The sequence below is a fragment of the Mustelus asterias genome, chromosome 29 (assembly GCF_964213995.1).
Source record: "Mustelus asterias chromosome 29, sMusAst1.hap1.1, whole genome shotgun sequence".
In the NCBI taxonomy this organism is placed as follows: domain Eukaryota; kingdom Metazoa; phylum Chordata; class Chondrichthyes; order Carcharhiniformes; family Triakidae; genus Mustelus; species Mustelus asterias.
In genome coordinates, this window is record NC_135829.1 from 16,289,632 (window position 1) to 16,315,208 (window position 25,577).

A 25,577-nucleotide genomic window follows, 5' to 3' on the forward strand; every position below is an offset into this window, starting at 1 on the left:
TGTTAACTGTACCACAGCGTTCTCCAGTCTCACTCCCTTTAAATATTATGCTGCTTTTCCATCCTTCCTGCCAAAGCGGACAACCACACCCTTCCCCACATTATACTCAGTCTGAAAAATTGTTGCCCATTTATCAACTCTATATATATTGTATATATCTCTTTCTCCACGGATGCTGTCTGACCTGTTGAGTTTTTCCAGCATTTTTCATTTCCTTTCAGGATGGCTGTACTTACTTGCATTGGAAGCTGTTCAGAGAAGGATTTTTAGGTTGATGCCGTAAGATGAAGGGGCTGTCTTAAAGGTTGACTAATTTAGGCCTGTACTTACAGCCCTTAGAAGAATGAGAGGTGGTCTTATTGAAACAAGATTTTGAGGTGGGGGAGTTGACAAGATAAATGCTGAGAGATGTTTTCCCTCTTGAGGGACTCTAGGATTGAGGGCACAGTTTAAAAAAAAGGTCTCCTATTTAAGATAGATGAGGAAATAGCCATGTGAAATAACGATTGCTCTGTACTGTATTAGATTTTGGCAATTTGTTGCATCTTGTGGTAAAGGTAAAATAGAAAACCTTCAATGAAAACCTATTTTAAAAAAAAAAGAAATAGGAAATTAATTTCACAATTGATGCACATGTCTTAATTGCCACTGGGATATGTTCTGAGTTACAAACTTCTGGTGTGGGGGGAATTAGCGCAGAAGTCTCTGGGGCGAATTTCACCGTCCCGCTCGCCACGGGAACCGGAGCGGGCGAGGGGCGGACCATGGAAAGGTCCGTTGACCTCGGGCGGGACTTTCTGGTTTCGGAGCGAGCGAGGCCGGAAAATCCCGCCCTCCTATCTATCTCCATTTGGTTACACAATCCAGGGTGTGTTTACCGCTCAACAGGCATGGTACCCTTGTAAAACGTTGCAGTTTGAGGCACTTCATTGCGAGAAAATTGGCTTCCATATTTCCTACATCATAAGGGTGACAACACTTCAAAAGGTACTAATTTGGCTATAAAGCAATGTGCAAAGTCCTGAGGTAGTGCAAGGTGCCGGGCAAATGCAAGGCTTTCTATATATACCATGGTATGTATAATGCCTTGCAACTTGTTGTATTGGAGGATCCAAGATTTTTATCCCCATTTTGAAACAATATATACCTGGATGTGTGAGACAACCCATAAGTGTGGGACATTTGACCTTCTAGGTAGGCATAGATTGGCATAGATAAAAACCAAATCCAGTTGGACGATGAGCCATGATCGTGATGAATGGTGGAGCAGGCTCGAAGGGCCAAATGGCCTCCTCCTGTTCCTATCTTATATGTTACTATGATTACATTTTGGAAGAGGTATTCAGTTGTTCTTGATACAGTTCCAAACATTTAGATAACAGCATTTATGGAGGGGTGAAGTGCAGTTTAAAAAAAAAATTACAAATCCGTTACTCAAAGATATATATTTTAAAATCCTTATTGTCAACTTAGTCAGTCTCCCCTCCAGCCGGTCCCTTGGTGCTGGTTGAAGCTTGGCCTCTGGCTACAGACGCAGCGGGATCCTGATGCTGAGTGAACGGTGTGTCAGCTCTGGGGCGGTTTATGAATGTTTGTTGCTCTTAAAGAGAAGCTGAGGGAACAAAGTTACTGTTGCTTCAAGCTCTGTGGGAAATGCTGGGCCCCTGCCCACCCATTCCTTCTTGAAGGATCACTGTCTGTGCGGAGTTTGCACATTCTCCCCGTGTCTGCGCGGGTTTCCTCAGGGTGCTCCGGTTTCCTCCCACAGTCCAAAGATGTGTGGGTTAGGTGGATTGGCCTTGCTAAATTGACCTTAGTGTCAGGGGGGGGTTTGCAGGGTAAATACATGCAGGGATAGGGTGGGATTGTGGTTGGTGCAGACCCGATGGTCGGAACGGCCGCCTTTCTGCACTGTAGGAAAAAGGGCGGCACGATGGCGCAGTTTTTAGCACTGCTGTCTCACAGCGCCAGGGACTCGGGTTCAATTCCGGCCTCGGGTCACTGTCTGTGTGGAGTTTGCATATTCTCCCCGTGTCTGTGTGGGTTTCCTCCGGGTACTTTGGTTTCCTCCCACACTCCAAAAATATGCGGGATGGGTAGATTGGCCATGCTAAATTGACCCTAGCTTCAGAGGGATTAGCAGCGTAATAGGAGGGTTACGGGAATAGGGCCTATGGGATTGTGGTCAGTGCAGGCTCGATGGCCCAAATGGCCCTCTTCTGCACTGCAGGGATTCTATGATTCTATGAAGTGATGGAGAAATTGATGGTACCAACCGATGCACAGGACCAGGTGCTTTCCATCCCTGAGTTTCAAAAATAGGTGAGTAACTTGCAGACGATCTTATAATCTTCCAAAGTTCTCTTCATTCCGAAACTGGTTCCTTTAGATTGGGTAATTGCAAATGTCACTTGGCTGCTGAAAGGTGAGAGGGAAACTAGAGAATTATGGACCAGAGTCCATCATCAAGAACAGAGTGACTGAACATCTTGAACATCTTCAACTTTTCTGGAGAGGCAGCATGCTTTGATAAAGGGTAGATAATACCTCATGATTAGGATTGAACTTTTTTGAAGATGTAACTGTTGTAGACAGGGAATGTCTGTGATTGTTATTTACGAGGATTTCCAGAAGACATTTATGAAGAATCTTCTTAAGAGATGTTGACTAAAGCTGAAACTCATGATGTTGAAGGCAAATTATTGACGTGGTTGGGAAACTAGCTGAGCAGGAGACAGAAAATAAGGTTAATGGACACGTACTCCAGTTGGCAGAATGAGACAGGTAGTGTCCTGCCAGGATCTGTGTTGAGGCCTCAATTAGTTGCTGTATTAACAATTTGGATGATGAGATAACCACTTATTCTTCTTCTGTAGGTCATCTCATGACTGAGGGGTCCTATGTGAGATGTTTAGAAGGTTCATTTATAGGGTGGCACAGTGGTTAGCACTGCTGCCTCACAGTGCCAGGGACCCGGGTTCGATTCCCGGCTTGGGTCATTGTCTGTGCGGAGTTTGCATGTTCTCTCAGTGTCTGCATGGGTTTCCTCTGGGTGCTCCAGTTTCCTCCCACAGTCCAAAGATGTGTTGGTTAGGTGGATTGACTGAATTACTACATGGTGTCTCAGAATGTGTAGGCCAGGGGAATTAACATGGCAGATGGAGTTATGGGGAAAGGGCCTGGGTAAGTTGCTTTGTTCGAGGGTCGGTGTAGACTTAATGGGTCGAATGGCCTCCTTCTGCACTGTAGGGATTCAATGATATTGTCATTGTTGGTAGAATAGAATGCCTACAGTGCAGAAGGAGCCCATTCAGCCCATCAAGTCTGCACCAACTATCTGTCAGGAGCACCTTACCCAGGCTCTCTCCCCCACCCTACCCACGCACGCATTTACCCCATTAATCCACCTAACCTACTCATCTTTGGACATTAAGGGGCAATTTAGCATGGCCAATCCGCCTAATCTACACTATCTTTGGACTGTGGGAGAAAACTGGAGAAAACCCACGTAGACATGAGGAGAACATGCAGACTCCACACAGGCAGCCACCCAAGGCCAGAATTGAACCGGGTCCCTGGTGCTGTGAGGTAGCAGTGCTAAGCACTTTGCCACCATGGTATTTGGGGGGACATCTGCAGCTGTGCTCCCCTGGCCTTTCTCTGAGCATGTTGGATGTTGCAAGTTCTTGAAACATGCTGAAGCAAATTTCATTGCTTGCCTTCACGTGGGCTGGTCGGCTGCAGTGTTTTATCAAGAGGTGGCCCGCAATTCTAAAGTTTGTACGGCTATTTTTTTTTCTAGGGTGTCCTTGTAATATTTCTACTTAATCACCTTGTTTACCCTGAGACAGTTCCCGAGATTTGTTTGTAATTATCAGTGTGGGAGATGTATGAATAAGTACAGAAAATAAAACAAAGCGGTGAATGAAAGGCTGATCTTTATAACTGGATGACTAGATTACAAAGGAATAGAAATCTGCTTCAACAGCACAGTAGCATAGTGGTTAGCACCGCTAGCGCCAGGGACCCGGGTTTGATTCCTGACTTGGGTCACTGTCTGTGCGGAGTCTGCACGTTCTCCCCGTGTCTGCGTGGGTTTCCTCCGGATGCTCCGGTTTCCTCCCACAGTCCGAAAGACGTGCTGGTCAGGGTGCATTGACCATGCTAAATTCTCCCTCAGTGTACCCGAACAGGCGCCGGAGTGTGGCGACTAGGGGATTTTCACAGTAACTTCATTGCAGTGTTAATGTAAGCCGACTTGTGACTAATAAATAAGCAACTGTACAAAGCCCTGGTCAGACTACAGCTGAAGTACTCTGAGCACTTCTGGGCACCACACTTCCGGAAGGAATTTGGGCTTTGAAGGGAGTAGATTTTGTACAATGAGCTTTGAACTTCAAGGGTTAAACTGCGAGGGAAGATTAGGCAACCAGGACTGCATTCCTGATATTTCGAAGGAGTAATTTGGTCCAAGCTTATCAAGATATTAAGGGAAATAGTTAAAGTAGATAAGAGCGAAACTATTTCCATTGGTTGGGGAATCGAGGACCCGGGGTATAGCCTAACAACTAAAGCCAGACCTGTCTGGAGTGAAACCCTTCACACACACACGGTGACAGAAGTTTGGAATTCTTTTCATTAACGACAATTGATGCGAGATCAAATTGTTCATTTTAAATCTGAGATTGAAAGATCTTTGTTAATGGTCATGTCCAATTAAGACATGTCTTATTCATAACGTTAAACATAGACCTCACTCAGGAACTATCTTTTATCTGAAAAGGACATCAACGTGACTTTGACAAAGGGTCGTCTGGACTCGAAACGTCAGCTCTTTTCTCTCCTTACAGATGCTGCCAGACCTGCTGAGGCTTTCCAGCATTTTCTCTTTTGGTTTCAACAGGACTGTTAAGGTGGCTGGCAAGGGTCGGGTGACTTTTGCAATTTCTACACAGACAGAAAGTGAAGGTCTAGTGGAATTATCGCTGTTATTAATCCAGAAACTCAGCTAATGTTTGGGGACCCGGGTTCGAATCCAGCCACGGCAGATGGTGGAGTTTGAATTCAATAAATATCTGAAATTAAGCATCTATTGATGACCATGAAACCATTGTCGATTGTCAGCAAAACCCATCTGGTTCACTAATGCCCTTTAGGGAAGGAAATCTGCCGTCCTTACCTGGTCTGGCCTACATGTGACTCCAGATCCACAGCAATGTGGTTGACTCTCAATTGCTATCGGGCATCTAGAGATGGGCAATAACTGCTGGCCAGCCAGTGACGCCCATGTCCCACGGATGAATAAAAAATAATTGAATGCCTGTGGGTGGAGTGCTCCCACTTCAATGGACGTACCAAGACGAAAATGATCTGTGGAATTTAGACTTGTTATTGTTTTTGGATTTAACAAAAACACAAGTCCTGACACTAAGGGAAAGGGTCCAAGTATTTCAGATCTCTCCCAATCCACTCCATCACACCTAAAGGTAAATAAAAGCAAAATACTGCAGATGCTGGAATCCTGAAAGCTAAAGGTAGAAAGGGATTAAGGAGTAAAGGCGGGTATATGGAGTTGGGTTACAGATTGGGTTATGGGTGCCACAGTGGTTAGCACTGCTGCCTCACAGCGCCAGACACCCGGGTTCAATTCCGGCCTTGGGTCACTGTCTGTGCGGAGTCTGCACGTTCTCCCCGTGTCTGCGTGGGTTTTCTCCGGGTGCTCCGGTTTCTTCCCACAATCCAAAGATGTGCGGGTCAGGTTGGTTGGCCATGCTAAATTGCCCCTTAGTGTCAGGGGGATTAGCAGGGTAAATATGTGGGGTTACGGGGATAGGGCCTGGGTGGGATTGTGGTCGGTGCAGACTCGATGGGCCGAATGCCACTGCACTGTCGGATTCTATGATTCTATTCGGTGATCCACCAGGATCTCATTGAATTGTGGAACAGGCTCGAGAGGCCTAAAATTGACTGTAATTTGCAAACCTCCTATGAGTGAATGTTCCTGTTCCTGTTCATTCTCAGGTTTTTGTCACAATGTTATAACAGTATGGTCATGTTTTTAAATAATTTCAGACTTCATTTGTGAAAATAACGTCTGATTTGATTTATTATTGTCACATGTATTAGCATACAGTGAAAAGTATTGTTTCTTGTGCGCTATACAGACAAAGCATACCGTTCATAGAGAAGGAAAGGAGAGAGCGCAGAATGTAGTGTTACAGTCATAGCTAGGGTGGAGAGAAAGTCTGGTGGATTTTACTTTGCGTCCTAATCAAATGTTCTGTTTGGAAAGCACACCGATGCACGTGACAGTAAAATATAAGACTATAAGATTATAGGAGCAGAATTAGGCCACTCGGCCCATCGACCATATACACTGTGAATCAACTGTGTGTGCAGGTTTTACTGACATGTAATCTGGCTCATTTAATGTTTCAAACCTTCACGTGTGAAATTATTTTCCAAATACCTGCGCTCGTTATCAATGGCGCACATTGAGTTGGGCAGTGCTTTCTTTTTCTGGCAACCCTTTTTTGGGTTTTGTGGTCCTGTTTGTGGTGTTATGGAACGGTATAATTTTAGTGTTAATGTGCTGTTAAGATTTTTCTTTCAAAGGAGTTAATTCACTTGGGGGGGGTGGGGGGAGGAAGGGGGAAATGTAAAGGCGAGGCATCGACTGTTTGGAAACTGAACTCGGGCTGGTGAACAGGTCGTGGGTTGACGTGGGGTATTTTTAAAAATAACAGCCCTTCTCTCCCTCACCCCCTGTTTGTGAGCCACCTGTGCTTCATGATGATGTCCGGCGGGGAGGGGAGGGCAGTCTGGTGGTGTGATTTCATGAACATGTGTTCCCCCAGCAGGGGCTGTGATTCCAATAAAATCAGACACTTTGCTTTTAATGCAGGAACTAAACTCAGTTCCGCAGATGCTGCTAATCTGGAATAAGACAACAAACTCTGCTGGTCGGAGAGCATCTGCGGAGAAAGGGAAAACGATATGTTTTCATTTCCGATTGCCGACCGATTATCCTGCAGGCAGTCCCCCCGCCCCCCCACCCCTCTGTTTCTTCTGCTCTCTGTCCTCTGTCCAATAGTTGCATCTTCCTGTAGCTTTCCATCCAACAGGCTGGGTAATTCGGGCAAAATTCATCAAAATGAACAGCCAATTTATATTTTAAAAAAACATACCTGGGGACCCTTGGCTTTCAAACCTCTAGTTGGGGAGTGACTCTCTCTTTGTTCTGATTAGCAAGCGAATGTCCCACCGTTAGGGTTTGGGTTCAGATATCAGAGGGATGTTTTTTACACAGAGGGTGGTGGGGGCCTGGAATGCGCTGCCAAGTAGGGTGGTGGAGGCAGGCACGCTGACATCGTTTAAGACTTACCTGGATAGTCACATGAGCAGCCTGGGAATGGAGGGATACAAACGATTGGTCTAGTTGGACCAAGGAGCGGCACAGGCTTGGAGGGCCGAAGGGCCTGTTTCCTGTGCTGTACTGTTCTTTGTTCTTTTCTTTGTTCTTTGTTTTGCTTCTTTTGAAACCCCTGCGCGTTTTATATATCAGCCTATCCCCCTCTCTCCACTCGCACTGTCTGCGCAGTGAGGCTTGATTACCTGAAAAGACTCGCATTCCAACCATTACCTTGCAGTTGTGTCTGTCTGTGTATGCCGTGTTTCCGAAACCCACCTCTCCACTCACCCGATGAAGGAGCAGCGCGCCAAAAGCTTGTGATTCCAAATAAACCTGCTGGACTTTAACCTGGTGTTGTGGGACTTCTCACTGTGCCCCCTTCAGGGAATTATGGTTCAGCCGTTTTCTTTAACCATGATTCTAGATCTGAATCGCTAGAAAACTAATTATTTTGCTTGTTTTTATTTGGCATGGTGCAACTAAACAGACTTTTTAACCTGGCAGCAACCATGCAATCTCCTGTGTGCAAGTATGCATGTGGAATTTAACAATAGGCCCTTTGTCAAATGTTTCATCTAATTATTCAGAACCGTGCACACATTGGGCTCAGCTATAGTTAACTTTGAAAGGAGGCACCATTTCTTTCCTCCCACATCTTTGTCTCCCACTCCCTTCATTCGTCCTCTGATGCCAATGACTTGTGTAGCAAAGTGTGACGAGTGATTTTGTTCACGTGATCCTCACCAGTGGGCGTTTGCCAATTAATCATTTGTGGTAGCTGTAAGAAGCATAACACAATCATAGAATCCCTACAGTACAGAAGGAGGCCATTCGGCCCATCAAGTCTGTACCGACCACAACCCCACCCAGGCCTTATTCCCGCAACCCCGTGTATTTACCCTGCTAATCCCCCTGACACTAGGGTCAATTTAGCATAGCCAGTCAACCTGACCCGCACATCTTTGAGTGTGGGAACTTAGCCAGGTCCTGACCCCATAACTCTATTTGCCCCGCTAATTCCCCTGGCCTACACATCCTGGGACACCATATGATAATTTAGCCAATCAACCTAACCAGCATATCTTGGGACTGCACCTTCTCCCCGTGTCTGAGTGGGTTTCCTCCGGGTTCCTCCCACACTCCAAAGATGTGCGGGTTAGGTGGATTGGCTAAAATGCCCCTTAGTGTGCCGGGATACATAGGTTAGAGGGATCAGCAGGGTAAATATGTCGAGTTAGGGGAATAGGGCCTGGGTGGGATTGTTGTCAGTGGAGACTCGATGGGCCGAATGGCTTCTTTCTGCACTGTAGGTTTTCTGTGAACTTGAGGATATAAGTTGCAATCTGCTATATGCTCATCACCAACATCCCTGTTATTTTACTCTCTCTCATTGTGCGCTGCCTAGTCATTACAAGTGTGCGCTACCTTTTAAATGCTTTACGCAGCTGCGTGCCATGCGTAGTATCTTGAACGGGACAACTATGTTGGAACTGCTGCTTGGTTGTGCAGCTTGAAGCAATTATTGAATCGTCAAATGTGGGAACAGGGTGTGTCACATACTGCTATCCACGGAGAAATAGATTTGGAAAAATATCATCCATGTGCTGTTTAAAAGGAAGTGTTAATTTGGCTCAATTTCACACGTCGATAGATCTGTGGTGTATCATTTAAAATAACCTAGATTTGCATTATACTTTTCACATCCTCCCTCGGCTCATGAAAGAGTAATTCACCAGTATGTAACATGCTCAGGGAAGTGTAACCACTGCTGTAATGTTGAACGTGCAGTGGCTAGTTTTCAGATGGTGACCACAAGCGCCAGTGAGATGCACAACCAACTCGTCTATTTTGGTGGTGGAAGTTGAGGAATAAATCTTGGCCAGACATTTATTAGTGTCACAAGTAGGCTTACATTTTTGATTTGATTTATTATTGTCACATGTATTAACATACAGTGAAAAGTATTGTTTCTTGTGCGCAATACAGACAAAGCATACCGGTATTGGTTGGAGGGCATATTACAGCGGTGCAGAGGGAGGACAATTCGGAGGAGTCGTGTAGCGAGTCACTCTGGGTGGAGCTTAGAAACAGGAAAGGCGCAGTCACTATGTTGGGGGTGTACTACAGGCCCCCCAACAGCCCAAGGGAAGTGGAAGAATGGATATGTCAGGAGATACTGGATAGGTGCAGGAAATATAGGGTTGTTGTAGTGGGAGACTTCAATTTCCCTGGTATAGACCGGAAATCGCTGAGGGCAGGGACTCTGGATGGGGAGGAATTTGTAAAATGTGTACAGGAGGGTTCGTTGGAACAATATGTGGACAGCCCGACTAGAGAGGGGGCTATACTGGACCTGGTACTGGGGAATGAGCCCGGTCAGGTCTTCAAAGTTTTGGTTGGGGAACATGTGGCAAATAGTGACCACAATTCTGTTAGCTTTAGGATAGTGATGGAAAAGGATGAGTGGTGTCCCAAGGGTAAGGTGTTGGATTGGGGGAAGGCTAACTTTATTGGGATCAGGCAGAAATTGGCAGCTCTTGATTGGGAGAGGCTGTTTGAGGGTAAATCCACATCTGGTATGTGGCAGTCTTTTAAGGAACGGTTGTTAGGGCTACAGGACAAGCATGTGCCTGTAAAAAAGGATAGGAAGGGTAGGATTAGGGAACCGTGGATAACCAGGGAAATTGAGGGACTGGTCAAAAGGAAAAGAGAGGCGTATGTTAGGTCCAATCAGCTAAAAACGGAGGGAGCTCTGGAGGAGTACAATGAAAGTAGGAAAATACTCAAACGGGGAATTAGAAGAGCAAAAAGGGGTCACGAAATGTTCTTGGCAGACAGGATTAAGGAGAATCCCAAGGCATTTTATTCATACGTTAGGAACAAAAGGGTTGTTAGGGAAAAAATCGGACCTCTCAGGGACAAAAGTGGGGACTTATGCTTGGAGCCCAAAGAGGTAGGGGAGATCCTAAATGAATACTTTGCGTCGGTATTCACAAAGGAGAGGGATGTGTTGACTGGGAGTGTCTCGGAGGGGAGTGTTGAACCGTTGGAGAAAATCTCCATTACAAAAGAGGAAGTGTTAGGTTTGTTAGAGAATATAAAGACTGACAAATCCCCAGGGCCTGATGGAATCTATCCAAGGCTGCTCAGGGAGACGAGAGGTGAAATCGTTGGGCCTTTGACGCAAATCTTTGTCTCGTCACTGGACACAGGTGAGGTCCCAGAGGATTGGAGGATAACCAATGTGGTCCCGTTATTTAAGAAGGGTAGGAAGGATAACCCGGGTAATTATAGGCCGGTGAGCTTGACGTCCGTGGTGGGGAAGTTGTTGGAGAAGATTCTTAAAGATAGGATGTATGCGCATTTAGAAAGGAATAAACTCATTAACGATAGTCAACATGGTTTTGTGAGAGGGAGGTCATGCCTCACTAACCTGGTGGTGTTTTTTGAAGAAGTGACCAAAATGGTTGACGAAGGAAGGGCCGTGGATGTTGTCTATATGGACTTTAGTAAAGCGTTTGACAAAGTCCCTCATGGTAGGCTAGTGAAAAAGGTTGGATCCCATGGGATAAAGGGGGAGGTGGCTAGATGGGTGGAGAACTGGCTTGGTCATAGAAGACAGAGGGTGGTAGTGGAAGGGTCTTTTTCCGGCTGGAGGTCTGTGACTAGTGGTGTACCGCAGGGCTCTGTATTGGGACCTCTGCTGTTTGTGATTTATATAAATGATCTGGAAGAAGGAGTAACTGGGGTGATCAGTAAGTTTGCGGACGACACAAAACTGGCAGGACTTGCAGATAGTGAGGAACATTGTCAGAGGCTACAGAAGGATATAGATAGGCTGGAAATTTGGGCAAGGAAATGGCAGATGGAGTTCAATCCTGATAAATGCGAAGTGATGCATTTTGGTGGGAATAATGTAAGGAGGAGCTACACGATAAATGGAAGAACCATAAAGGGTGTGGAGACGCAGAGGGACCTGGGTGTGCAAGTCCACAGATCTTTGAAGGTGACGTCACAGGTGGAGAAGGTGGTGAAGAAGGCATATGGCATGCTTGCCTTTATAGGACGGGGCATAGAGTATAAAAGTTGGGGTCTGATGTTGCAGATGTATAGAACGTTGGTTCGGCCGCATTTGGAATACTGCGTCCAGTTCTGGTCGCCACACTACCAGAAGGACGTGGAGGCTTTGGAGAGAGTACAGAGGAGGTTTACCAGGATGTTGCCTGGTATGGAGGGGCTTGGTTATGAGGAGAGATTGGGGAAACTGGGGTTGTTCTCCTTGGAAAGACGGAGGATGAGGGGAGACTTAATAGAGGTGTATAAAATTATGAAAGGCATAGATAGGGTGAACGGTGGGAAGCTTTTCCCCGGGTCGGTGGTGACGTTCACGAGGGGTCATAGGTTCAAGGTGAAGGGGGGGAGGTTTAACACAGATATCAGAAGGACATATTTCACACAGAGGGTCGTGGGGGCCTGGAATGTGTTGCCGGGCAAGGTGGTGGAGGCGGACACACTGGGAACGTTTAAGACTTATCTAGACAGCTATATGAACGGAGTGGGAATGGAGGGATACAAAAGAGTGGTCTAGTTTGGACCAGGGAGCGGCACGGGCTAATTGTTCCTTGTTTCTCGTGGAAGTGGAAATGACTAGGGTTGGGAAGCATTTTCCGATCAGGGCCATTGTGATCTCCTGGACTCGTTTCGATCGCCTCAGGGGGTCGGAGAGGAATTTCCCTGATTTTTTATTTTTCCCCATATTGGCCCTGGGGTTTTTTACTCTGGGTTTTCGCCTCTCCCTGGAGATCACATGGTCTAAAAGGGGGGGGTGGGGGTGAGTTAATAGGTTGTAATGAACAAAGCATCGTAGCTGTGGGGGACACCTCGGTGGATAGGATATTGGTATGTAGATAGGCTGGAAAATTGGGCGGGGATCCTGGATTCAGGATTCAATCCTGGACCGGGGAGCGGCGCGGGCTTGGAGGGCCGAAGGGCCTGTTCCTGTGCTGTATTGTTCTTTGTTCTTTGTTCTTTGTACATGACCTCAGACTTTTGTATCTTTTTCCCGAAGGAAGAAGGTGGAAGAGAGAATGTCCGGGGTGCATGGGGTACTTAATTACGCTGGCTGCTTTGCCGAGGCAGCGGGAAGTGTAGACACAGTCAATGGGTGGGAGGCTGGTTTGCGAGATGGATTGGGCTACATTCATGACCCTTTTGTAGTTCCTTGCGGTCTTGGGCAGAGCAGGAGCCATACCAAGCTGTGATACAACCAGAAAGAATGCTTTCTATGGTGCATCTGTAAATGTTGATGAGAGTCGTAGCTGACATGCCAAATTTCCTTAGTCTTCTGAGAAAGTAGAGGGGTTGGTGGGCTTTCTTAACTATAGAGTTGGCATGGGGGGGACCAGGACAGGTTATTGGTGATCTGGACACCTAAAAACTTGAAGTTCTCGACCCTTTCTACTTCATCCCCGTTGATGTAGACATTAACAGTGCAATGAAGTTACTGTGAAAATTCCCTAGTCGCCACACTCCACTTTTGTGGGTTTTTAAAAAAAGGGCAGCATGGACAAGTTGGACGAAGGGCCTGTTTCCATGCTGTAAACCTCTATGACTCTATGGCTCCAATCCCTGTTCGGGTTCACTGAGGGAGAATTTAGCATGGCCAATGCATCTAACCAGCACGTCTTTCGGACTGTGGGAGTAAACCGGAGCACCCGGAGGAAACCCACACTGATGTGGGGAGAACGTGCAAACTCCGCACCGACAGTGACCCAAGCTGGGAATTGAACCCGGGTCCCTGGTGTTGTGAGGCAACAGTGCTAACTACTGTGCCACCATGCCGCACCCGGCTCTTTGTTTCCATAGGATCTTTAGTATTCACCTGAAAGGCAAGGTGGAGTGGCCATGCTAAATTGGCCCTTAATTTCGGGAGGGGGGCTAGCGGGGTAAATATGTGGGGTTATGGGGATAGGGCCTGGGTGGGATTGTGGTCAGTGCAGACTCGATGGGCCGAATGGCCTCCTTCTGCACTGCAGGGATTCTATAATTCTATGAGGGAGATCAAACAGGGCAGGGAGGTTTAATGTCTCTTCAGAAAGATGGCATCTTTGACAACGCTGTACCAGGTACAGACAGAGGAGAAATGAAAAGTCGAGACATCAATAAATGGTGACGGTCGAGAGCTGAATCCTTCTGAATTTTTTTTTTTAATTTGCAGATACGTGAATGGACACGCCAAGAAACACTATGAAGACGCCCAGATTAATTCCAACCTTAAAAAGTCAGAAAAGCACGAAAAAGAGAAGTTGCAGCACGCAGTGTGTATGGATTGCAGTAGTTACAGCACTTACTGGTACGTGAAGGTCAAACACTGGTGTTAACACAGGCTTTGCAGTAAATTCTTCGAGCTGCAGCTCTCGATGTACACTTTAGCGAACATTCCTTAAAATTGAAGGATCTGCCACTGCCTGACCTTCAGCGCTGGATGAAATTTGCCTCGAGAAACCTAAGCAAGTGCTTAATGTGGGTCTTAGCCAAAATGTTTTGGGCTTTTCAACAGCACAGAAACCCTGACGTTTCTGTCTCTTTTGAAACCTGCGCAGAGGAAGAGAATGAACATGCTTGGGTTACATAGCACTGCATCATGTTCTAAAGTGTTTCAGAGCAAACGGCGGGGGTGGGGGGGGTTATTTTCTGCAGCGGAGTCGATTGAAAGGAAAATGTTAGCCAGGAGGCAGAGAAATCTCAAGCTTAGCCTTTAACTGGAGATCTGATTATTGCCATTCCTGTGGATTTCAGCACAGCCAGGTTGTACGTACGCCAAGGTCACACAAGCAGCAGAACGGATACATGACCAGATAATCTTTCAGACCGAGGGATGAAAGTCCTGGCTTGGACAGGGAGGAGTATTTCTTGCTTCTTTCCTTGGGGTAACATCGCAATCATAGAATCCCTACAGTGCAGGAGGAGGCCATTCGGCCCATCGAGTCTGCACCAGCCACAATCCCACCCAGGCCCTATCCCCATAACCCCAAGATGTGGAGATGCCGGCGTTGGACTGATGTGGGCACAGTAAGAAGTCTCACAACACCGGGTTAAAGTCCAACAGGTTTATTTGGTAGCACGAGCTTTTGGAGCGCTTCCCCTTCATCAGGTGAGTCTGTCTTTAACCTGGTGTTGTGAGACCTCTTACTGTGCCCATAACCCCATGCATTTACCCTAACTAGTCTCCCTGACACTATGGGGCAATTTAGCATGGCCAATCCACCTAAGCTGCACATCTTTGGACTGTGGGAGGAGATCGGAGCACCCGGAGTAAACCCACGCAGATGCAGGGAAATTGTGCAAACTCTACACACAGACAGTAACCCAAGCTGGGAGTCGAACCCAGGTCCCTGGCGGTGTTAGGCAGCAGTGCTAACCATTGTGCACCATGCTGCCCTATCTCATCTCTCATCTAAGCAAGACAGCACATCGTCTAATGTATCGCTCCCCGGTACCGTCTTATCTCTCACTATCTCTGAAACTTCCTCTGATCCTGTAATTTCCCCATCCCAATATTTTGTTGCTCTGTGACTCTTGGCCTCGTGTGCATGCCCTCCTCCTGATGCCCCCTGTTAGTGTCACAAGTAGGCTTACATTAACACTGCAATGAACCTACTGTGAAAATCCACTAGAGACCACACTCTGGCATCCATTTGGGTAGTTAAGGCCTAGTGATTCAGGAGAATCTTTTACGTTGGCTAAGAGTGGAGGGGAGGGGGGGGGGGGGGGGTGGGTAAGTGAGGGGGAGGTACATACCCTATGTCAGGATGGTAATGTCTGAGACCCCCACCCCACCCAAGTGATTGGATCCTGCACCTGATAAGAATGGAATTGTCTTGACACAATGGGCACTCAGCAATGGCATAAAATACGTGGAGTTACGGGGATAAGGCCTGGGTGAGATTGTTTTCTGTGTAGGTTTGATGGGCAGAATGGACTCCTTCTGCACTATGATTCTATGATATCACGTTATAATTATTGAAGCAGAAACAATGGCTTCTCCAAATATGGTTAACGCATCATTGTGTTATAATTGCTCAACATTACTATTCCAAAAATTAATTTTCAATTTGCCTGAAAAGAACTTGCATCTTAAGTAGCATCTTATCCAAGGACAGACCAGATATATCCCCAAAACCTATCCTAGCCAAACATTTGCAGAGAAACAGGGCAGCCAGGTCCAAAAATCTTAATATTTAAAAAAAAAAATTTCAATTTAAAGTCATAGAATCCTTACAGTGCAGGAGGAGGCCATTCAGCCCATCGAGTGCACCGACTAGAATCCCACCCAGGCCCTATCCCCGTAACCCCACATATTTACCCTGCTAATCTCCCTGACACTAAGGGGCAATTTAGCATGGCCAATGTACCTAACCTGTGTGGGAGGGAACCGGAGAGCACCTGGAGGAAACCCACACAGACATGGGGAGAATGTGCGACTGTCCACACAGACAATCATAGAATCCAACAGTGCAGAAGGAGGCCATTCGGCCCATCGAGCCTGAACCGACAACAATCCCACCCAGGCCCGATCCCCATAACCCCATGTATTTACCCTAGCCAGTCCCCCATCACTAAGGGGCAATTTAGCATGCCCAATGCACCCTAACCCACACATCTTTGGACTGTGGGAGGAAACCGGAGCACCCGGAGGAAACCCACGCAGACACGGGGAAAACATGCAGACTTCGCACAGACAGTGACCCAAGCCGGGAATCAAACCCGGGTACCTGGTGCTGTGAAGCAGCGGTGCTAACCACTGTGCCACCATGCCGCCCCTTCCTACTTCTGGAAACAAAACTACAAGCAGTGGCAGCCTTTTCATGATGGTGGTGATAAAACAGTCAAGTGTCAGCTTTAGATCTGTGGTGTTATTCTTGGTTCACCAAGCATCAGCTAATATCTCCATGTACTGCCACTCACACAGTGGTAATCGGCATCCAAATACTCTGATTGACTATTCCAGAGCTCTTACTAAATCTTCATGTCAATTTAAACTATTTGTGGTCTGCACCTTTTACCCGGTCCTCAGGCAATTTTTCTCAGGGCTTTTGTGTGTGATTCTGCAGTAAGAGAGACCTTCCTTCAGCTGAGTGCAGTGCAGCACACTCTGAGGTGAGGGCAGCCTGTTCGTTTTAATATTCTCCCCATGTCTGACTAATCTCCTGGGTTTACACCTGCCCCAGTAACAAAGGTATTCTGCAGTATTCATGACAGGCTAGGGGAAGACTGGATGATCGTACAATTACGGCATTGTAAGCTTTCTGTTGCTGCTAACTCAATAACATGATTCAGCACATGTAGTGAAGCTACCTTTGTGAGATTTGGCCTTGCAGGTGCTGCATGTATTTGGATCTAGCTCGGGTTGCATACAGAATTGCAAAGAGGTTCGGTAGTCCTGCTGGGATGTGTAGCATTGCTCTCTTTTCCAGAACTGGGATTTCACTCAGCTGTGTATCCCTGTTTGTGATGGTTTAAAAATAAGGCTTTCAAATTTCATACAATCCCTGCAGTGCAGAAGGAGGCCATTTGGCCGATTGAGTCTGCACCGACTCTCTGACAGTGTATCTCACCTTGCCCTATCCCTCTAAACAACTTCAAACACACTCGCTGCGAGCAGGACTCAAACCTGCGCGAGGAAACCCCCATTGGATTTCAAATCCAACGCCTTAACCACTTAGCTGCGACCTTCTCTGCTATCTTTGTAACCCATAGCTAAACCACCCGACCTACACATCTTGGGACACTAAGGGGCAATATAGCCTGGCCATTCCGCTTAACCTGCGCATCTTTGGATTGTGGAAGGAAACCAGAGCACCCGGAGGAAACCCACGCAGACGTGGGGAGACCCTGCAAACTCCACACAGGCAGTAACCCAAGGCCGGAATTGAACCTGGTTCCCTGGTGCTGCAGTGGTGCGAACCAGTTTAAAATTTATTTATTAGTGTCACAAGTAGGCTTACGTTAACACTGTAATGAAGTTACTGCAAAAATCCCCTAGTCGCCACACTCCGGAGCCTGTTCGGGTACACGGAGAGAGAATTTAGCATGGCCAGTGCAACGAGCCAGCACGTCTTTCGGACTGAGAGGGGAAACCGGAGCACCCAGAAAAAACCTACGCAGACACGGGGAGAATGTGCAAACGCCACACAGACGGTGACCCAAGCCAGGAATCAAACCCGGGTCCCTGGCGCTGTGAGGCAGCAGTGCTGGCCACACAGACGGTGACCCAAGCCAGGAATCGAACCCGGGTCCCTGGCGCTGTGAGGCAGCAGTGCTGACCACTGTGTCACCGTGCCGCTCCATCTCATCTCTCATCTAAGCAAAATAGCATGTCACCTAATATAGCACTCCCTTGGTACTGTCTTATCTCTCACTATCTCTGAAACTTCCTCTGACCCTGCAATTTCCCCATCCCAGTACTCTGTTGCTCTCTGACTCTTGACCCGTTGTGCATGCCCCCCTCCTGACACCCCCTGTTCTTTAAGTTTAAAGTTTATTTATTAGTGTCGCAAGTAGGCTTACATTAACACTGCAATGAAGTTACTGTGAAAATCCCCTAGTCGCCACACTTCGGCGTCTGTTCGGGTACATTGGCCGTGCTAAATTCCCCCTCAATGTGCCTAACCATCACATCTGTCAGACTGTGGGAGGAAACTGGAGCACCCGGAGGAAAACCCAGGCAGACACGGGGAGAACGTGCAGACTTCGCACAGACAGTGACCCAAGCCGGGAATCGAACTCGGGTCCCTGGCGCTGTGAGGCAGCAGTGCTAACCCACTGTGCCGCCGTGCTGCATTTGTTAAACAGGAATGCAGACACCCGTGTGTCCTGTCATCTTCTGCTGGTTGTTTTGGGGAATTTTGGCACCCTAGTCCTGCTCAGCACAGCAAGGAGCAGAGTCAGAAAATAATGTCCCAGGGAGCACAGCATTAATTGCTTTCAAATCTCTATTATCAGTCATCTTTACTTCTGCAATTTAACATTGCGCAAGAGGAGGAGAGGAAGTGTGGGTGAAGTCCTGACATTGTAATTTTGATTGTGCTTCTGAATCACTTCATTAAAAAGTATTGAGAAATTGGAAATCTATTCTCTTCGATGTATTAGATATTTTACTGTACAGGGTGAGGCATCAGCTGTGGAAAAATGAGGTGTTAACAAGGATTAATATTCAGCACGGTAGCACAGTAGTTAGCACTGCTGGTTCACAGCTCCAGGGACCTGGGTTCGAATCCCGGCTCGGGTCGCTGTCTGTGTGGAGTTTGCGCATTCTCCCCGTGTCTGCGTGGGTTTCCTCCGGGTACTCCGGTTTCCTCCCACAGTCCAAAGATGTGCGGGCTAGGTTGATTGGCCATTCTAAATTGCCCCTTAGTGTCCCGGGATGCGTAGGTTAGAGGGATTAGTGGGTAAATATGTAGGGATATGGGGATAGGGCCTGGGTGGGATTGTGGTTGGTGCAGACTCGATGGGCCGAATGGCCTCTTCCTGCGCTGTAGGATTCTATGATTTTATGTAAATGTATTTGGAGTATCATAGAATCCCTACAGTGCAGAGAGAGGCCATTCGGCCCATCGAGTCTGCATCGACAACAATCCCACCCAGGCCCTATCCCCGTAACCCCACATATTTACCCCGCTAACTCCTCTAACCTACGCATCCCGGGACACAATGGCCGTGCTAAATTGCCCATGCACCTAACCTGCACATCTTTGGACTGTGGGAGGAAACCGGAGCACCCGGAGGAAACCCAAGCAGACACGGGGGGGAATGTGCAAACTCCACACAGACAATGCCCCAAACTGGGAATCGAACCCGCGTCCCTGACACTGTGAGGCAGCAGTGCCGCTGTGCTGCCCAAATCCTGGTATTTCTGCATTGCATAACCATCATTGCGGGTCCGAGGAGCTAACACTGCCATTGGGCACAATGTGGAGATGCCGGCGTTGGACTGCGGTAAGCACAGTAAGAAGTCTCACAACACCAGGTTAAAGTCCAACAGGTTTATTTGGTAGCAAATACCATAAGCTTTCGGAGCGCTGCTCCTTCGTCAGATGGAGTGGTCTCAGATGGAGAGACCACTCCATCTGACGAAGGAGCAGCAAGCTCCGAAAGCTTATGGTATTTGCTACCAAATAAACCTGTTGGACTTTAACCTGGTGTTGTGAGACTTCTTATTGGGCACAATTCCAGGCTGGTTTTGTGTATCCTGAATGTTCCAGTTAGTCAGTGCTGCCACTTTTCATTTGAGGCGACAGACAAGTCGCTGAATGAACTGTGAGCAGAGGTGGAACCTGACCCACAGGGTGAGTGCAAACTAAACTTTGAGTTGCTCCTCATGAATTTAATTAACTTGAAAGGCAGCCAGTTTAAAATTATAAAATCAGCAGCAGTTTTTCTCCAATTTATCATGCATCTGGGATTGCAGATTTCTCCTTGAGAACCGCACATGTTGCACAAGAAATACGCAGTTTGTTTTTGAATTAAATACTTTAGGAAACCTCGGTCACACATCATTACACATCTTTTCCTTGATGCTGCAAGTAACCTTGCTGCTTTGTCACGTGTTTCCTGTTTGAAAATGTCTTGAGGCCAATCCTTGCAGTTAGAAACACAGAAGATAAGAGCAGGAGGAGGCCATTCGGCCCTTCGAGCCTGCTCCGCCGTTCACCACCATCATGGCTGATCGTCCAACTCAATAGCCTGATCCTGCTTTCTCCCCATAACCTTTGACCCCATTCGCCCCAAGTGCTATATCCAGCCGCCTCTTGAATACATTCAATGTTTTGGCATCAGCTACTTCCTGTGGTAATGAATTCCACAGGCTCACCGCTCTAGGTGTGAAGAAATGTCTCCTCACCTCCGTCCTAAATGGTCTACCCCGAATCCTCAGACTGTGACCCCTGGTTCTGGACTCCCCCACCATCGGGAACATCCTCCCTGCACTTACCCTGTCTAGTCTTGTTAGAATTTTATAAGTCTCTATGAGATCCCCCCCCTCATTCGCCTGAACTCCAGCGAAAACAGTCCTAACCGAGTCAATCTCTCCTCGTACAACAGTCCCGCCATGCCCGGACATTACAGGCACCATAACTTGTCTTTTCTGCTATAAATAGTTACTGCTAAATATTTGGAATTTACACCAATAACAACTTAAAATGAAAGATGATTAGTCACTTGAATTGTGTTTAAAAGTTGTGCATTTCTTTCCGTAATCTTGCATCTTCGAATACTTCAGCCCTGAATTTTTTTGTTTGCAGTTACAGCGCATTTTGCACTGATTTTACTGCTAATTTTTTTAAAAATTAACCTCGGAAACTTGTGTCAAGTGTTCCTGCTGCTGTTGGGGAAAGGTTTCTGAATGCTGTCTTCTGGCATGACACTTCCCTTTTAACCGTCTTCCCTCTTCTACATTTAATCATCCTTCATTGCGCAAGGGAGAGCTAACTTTGGAGACCATTTCAGCTGCTTAGTCATTCTGAATTCGTACGACTGGGGGAAGGGACCATACGATCATAGACTCCCTACAGTGCAGTAGGAGGCCATTCGGCCCATCGAGTCTGCGCCGACAACAATCCTACACAGACCCTATCCCTGTAACCCCACATATTTACTCCGCTAATCCCTCCAACCTACGCATCCAGGGGACACAAATGGGCAATTTAGCATGGCCAATCAACCTAACCCGCACACTCACAGAGCATACCCTTCATAGAGAAGGAAAAGGAGAGAGTACAGAATGTAGTGTTACTGTCATTAAGCCTACACCGACAACTATCCCACCCCGACCCTATCCCTGTAACCCCATGTATTTACCCTGCTAATCTCCCTGACACTAAGGGGCAATTTGGGACGACACGGTAGCACAGTGGTTAGCACTGCTGCTTCACAGCTCCAGGGTCCCGGGTTCGATTCCTGGCTCAGGTCACTGTCTGTGTGGAGTTTGCACATTCTCCTCGTGTCTGCGTGGGTTTCCTCCGGGTGCTCTGGTTTCCTCCCACAGTCCAAAGATGTGCGGGTTAGGTTGATTGGCTAGGTTAAAAAAATTGCCCCCTAGAGTCCTGATGCATAGGTTAGAGGGATTAGCGGGTAAATATTTGGGGGTAGGGCGTGGGTGGGATTGTGGTCGGTGCAGACTCGATGGGCCGAATGGCCTCCTTCTGCACTGTAGGGTTTCTATAATTAATTTAGCATGGCCAATCCACCTAACCCGCACATCTTTGGACCGTGGGAGGAAACCGGAGCACCCGGAGGAAACCCACGCAGACACGGGTAGAATGTGCAGACTCCACACAGACAGTGACCCAAGCCGGGAATCGAACCCGGGTCCCTGGTGCTATGAGGCAGCAGTGCTAACCACTGTCCCACCGTGCCGCTCATGGGGCGGAGGGAGGAAGGGGGGAGGTTGCGTCTGCGCAGGCCCCAAAAAAAATAAAAATTGAGTGCACCACACCGATGGCATTTTGTTTGAAATTAAATCCCTTAAAAACAGACTTTAAAAAAGCGGCAGAAGGTTTGGGAAAATGCCTCTTGGATGCAACACAAAAGATCAAGGAAATGCATGTACTGTCTTGGCATGGAACTATCGTAAACCAGTTACACGAGTGTTCCCTCAGGAAAGACAAGGGACAAACACCACTTGTACTTTGTCGAAAGTTTCCAAGAAAGCCCAGGCCGCCTTTCCATTCGAAATATTTTCTTTTGTCTGGATTTTTAATGGCGATGACCCTTACGCTGCAGTTGTACCCTCCTGCCAGCGGTGACGGAAATGCCAACGGGTTACAATAAAGTTGGAATAACACGACTCTGAGAGATGTGGACAGAAATCCCATCTGAATATCCTTGTTCTTTGTTGCCGCTCCTTCACCTGAAGGTGACTCTTTGGCCGACATTGGCACGCCTGCCCGAGGCTCGTAAGATTGGGCCCGAGGCCAACGGAGAATGCCGTTCTGCGAGCCTCGCCCGCCCCGATTTCGGGGCAGGCATGCCAGTAAAATCAGGGCCTTTGTCTTGACTTATAGATCTTATAGAAACATATAAGATTTGAGAGGGTCGGCTTATGAGGAGAGACTGAGTAGACTGGGGCTATACTCATTGGAATTCAGAAGAATGAGGGGAAATCTTATAGAAACATATAAGATTATGAAGGGGATAGATAAGATAGAAGCAGGGAGGTTGTTTCCACTGGCGGGTGAAACTAGAACCGGGGGCATGGCCTCAAAATAAGGGGGAGCAGATTTAGGACTGAGTTGAGGAGGACCTTCTTCACACAAAGGGTTGTGAATCTGTGGAATTCCCTGCCCAGTGAAGCAGTTGAGGCTACCTCGTTGAATGTTTTTAAGGCAAGGATAGATAAATTTTTGAACAGTAAAGGAATTAAGGGTTATGGTGAGCGGGCGGGTAAGTGGAGCTGAGACCACGAAAAAAGATCAGCCATGCCGCCAATTATTTATTGGGCGGCACGGTAGCACAGTGGTTAGCACTGCTGCTTCACAGCTCCAGGGACCTGGGTTCGATTCCCGGCTTGGGTCACTGTCTGTGTGGAGTTTGCACATTCTCCTCGTGTCTGCGTGGGTTTCCTCCGGGTGCTCCGGTTTCCTCAGTCCAAAGATGTGCAGGTTAGGTTGATTGGCCATGCTAAAATTGCCCCTTAGAGTCCTGAGATGTGTAGGTTAGAGGGATTAATGGGTAAAATATGTAGGGATATGGGGATAGGAATATGGGGATAGGGCCTGGGTGGGATTGTGGTCGGTGCGGACTCGATGGGCCGAAGGGCCTCTTTCTGCACTGTAGGGTATCTATCTATCTATCTTATTGAATGGCGGAGCAGGCTCGAGGGGCCAGATGGCCTACTCCTGCTCCTAGTTCTTATGACTTCCTGTGCATGTTGCCACAGGAGGTGAACTGTTTTATCAAGTGATGTACAATCATTTGAAGGGATCAATAGCATTGAGGAGAAAAGAGACAACTGCTGATTTTTAATGTGCATTCTGTTTTATTTTTGTTTCTAGTTACAGATGTGATGACTTTGTGGTGAATGATACCAAGATGGACCTGGTCCAGAGGGTCAGAGAGCATCTACAGAACTTGGAGAAGTATGTGTGAATAAGTTACTGGCATCACTTGAGTGTTCTGAGGTTTATTTTCTCGATTAGTTTATCTGTCCTTAGATTCCGGTTTTGGAACTCAAAAAAAAAAGCAGAATTCAGAGAAGAATTTGGTGCGGATCCCCAAAGTAAGCTCTTGAGACGAATATAGCTCCCAAGGGAACTAAAAGATGAGAGTGGGGGAACTCAATCACATGTACGTTTGTCTTTCCGTTCGAAGCTTCTAAAATACTTTTTATTTATTAGTGTCACAAGTAGGCTTACATTAACACTGCAATGAAGTTACTGCGAAAATCCCCTAGCCGCCACATTTTGGTGCCTGGTGAGCGGGCGGTAAGTGGAGCTGAGTCCATGAAAAGATCAGCCATGATCTTATTAAATGGCGGAGCAGATTCGAGAGGCCAGATGGCCTACTCCTGCTCCTAGTTCTTATGAATAAACTAACTCTAGTTTGTTCTATCTAGAGTTTGCTGTGGGGTTATCAATAGAAAATTGGATCACACCAGATGGAGGGGTTTGAAGTTTATTTACTAGTGTCACAAGTTGGCTTACATTAATACTGCAATGAAGTTACTGCAAAAGTCCCCTAGTTGCCACACTCCGGCGCCTGTCCGGGTACACTGAGGGAGAATTTAGCATGGCCAATGCACCTAACTAGCACGTCTTTCGGACTGTGGGAGGAAACCGGAGGAAACCCACGCAGACACGGGGAGAACGTGCAGACTCCGCGCAGACAGTGACCCGAGCCGGGAATTGAACCTGGGACCCTGGTGCTGTGAGGCAGCAGTGCTAACCCGCTGTGCCACCGTGCTGCCCCACTCTTTTGGAAATGCGGTTGGTGAGTTATTATAATTTTAACTTGTCATTCTGCTTGAGTCATAGCTCTGACCTCACATGGCTTTGTAAAATAGTTGTTAATGTTAACAACTTTGAAAGCCGCTCCTAAATATGAGAGTTGCTAGACTGGGATATTATAGTTCTTTGTAGCAGAAGTAATGCCGCCTTGCGTCACTCCTCTGCTTTACTCGGTTCAGTTCCCAATCAGCTTGGCCTTGGTTGAAAGGGTTAAAGTCGTAGGGAATGGCTTTCCCACATTGGCGCTCTGGTTGGCGCTTCCCGAACAATTGACTTCCGGCTCTGTGAGGAATGCCGCTGGCTTCAAGTTTCCACAGGGGTGAAAACTTCGCCACCTACAGAGCTGTGGTTTTATCCGTTTTCTGTCAAAGGGGGATATCTTGCTGAGTTAAGAATCTCACTGAAAGCAGTTTCTGCTGATCTTGGGAGGTGTGTGTTCTGGTCGTCAAAGAACAAATTTATGGCCAAACATACCAGTGGCCTGGATAATTGAACGCTTTCATTTGAAGCCACAAGTACTTGTTTTCCTTCTTGTTCACTTTGGTTTCTGTTGAACTCTTATTTTCCATTGCGAAATACAAATTTTAATTCTGTTTCTACTCCAGCCTGAGCAGTGAAGTCACATTTTGCTTGCACGTTTTAGGTACTTGTAATTTGTATTATTGTGGAAATACTAAATTAAAGGTTTTGTTTTGAGGCGAGAGTTGGGTGGGGGAGGCATGATTTTTTTAAAAACCCTTGCATTTATTTGATTTGATTTATTATTGTCACGTGTTGTAAAGTTTATTTATTAGTCACAAGTAAGTCTTACATTAACGCCGCAATGAAGTTACTGTGAAATTCCCCCGGTCGCCGCACTCCAGCGCCTGTTCGGGTCAATGCACCCTAACCAGCACGTCTTTCGGACTGTGGGAGGAAACCCACGCAGACACGGGGAGAACGTGCAGACTCCGCGCAGACCGGTGACCCAAGCCGGGAATCGAACCCAGGTCCCTGGCGCTGTGAGGCAGCAGTGCTAACCCACTGTGCCGCCTCGTGTATTGGGATACAGTGAAAAGTATTGTTTCTTGTGTTTTATGCAGACAACGCATACCGTTCATAAAGTAAGTAGGGGAGAAAGAAAGGAAAGGGTGCAGAATATAGTGTTGCCGTAATTTTTGAAA

General features: G+C 47.2%; 1 protein-coding gene across 2 annotated transcripts in view; it reads left to right on the top strand.

Moving 5' to 3' along the window:
• usp3 (ubiquitin specific peptidase 3) overlaps positions 1-25,577 on the top strand; it is a 109,047-nt gene that overhangs the window by 17,690 nt on the left and 65,780 nt on the right. For both annotated transcript variants that reach the window (XM_078200133.1, XM_078200135.1), the window contains exons 3-4: positions 13,629-13,763; positions 23,464-23,547. In XM_078200133.1, coding sequence (XP_078056259.1) covers positions 13,629-13,763; positions 23,464-23,547 — 219 coding nt within the window. The remainder of the gene's footprint in view (positions 1-13,628; positions 13,764-23,463; positions 23,548-25,577) is intronic.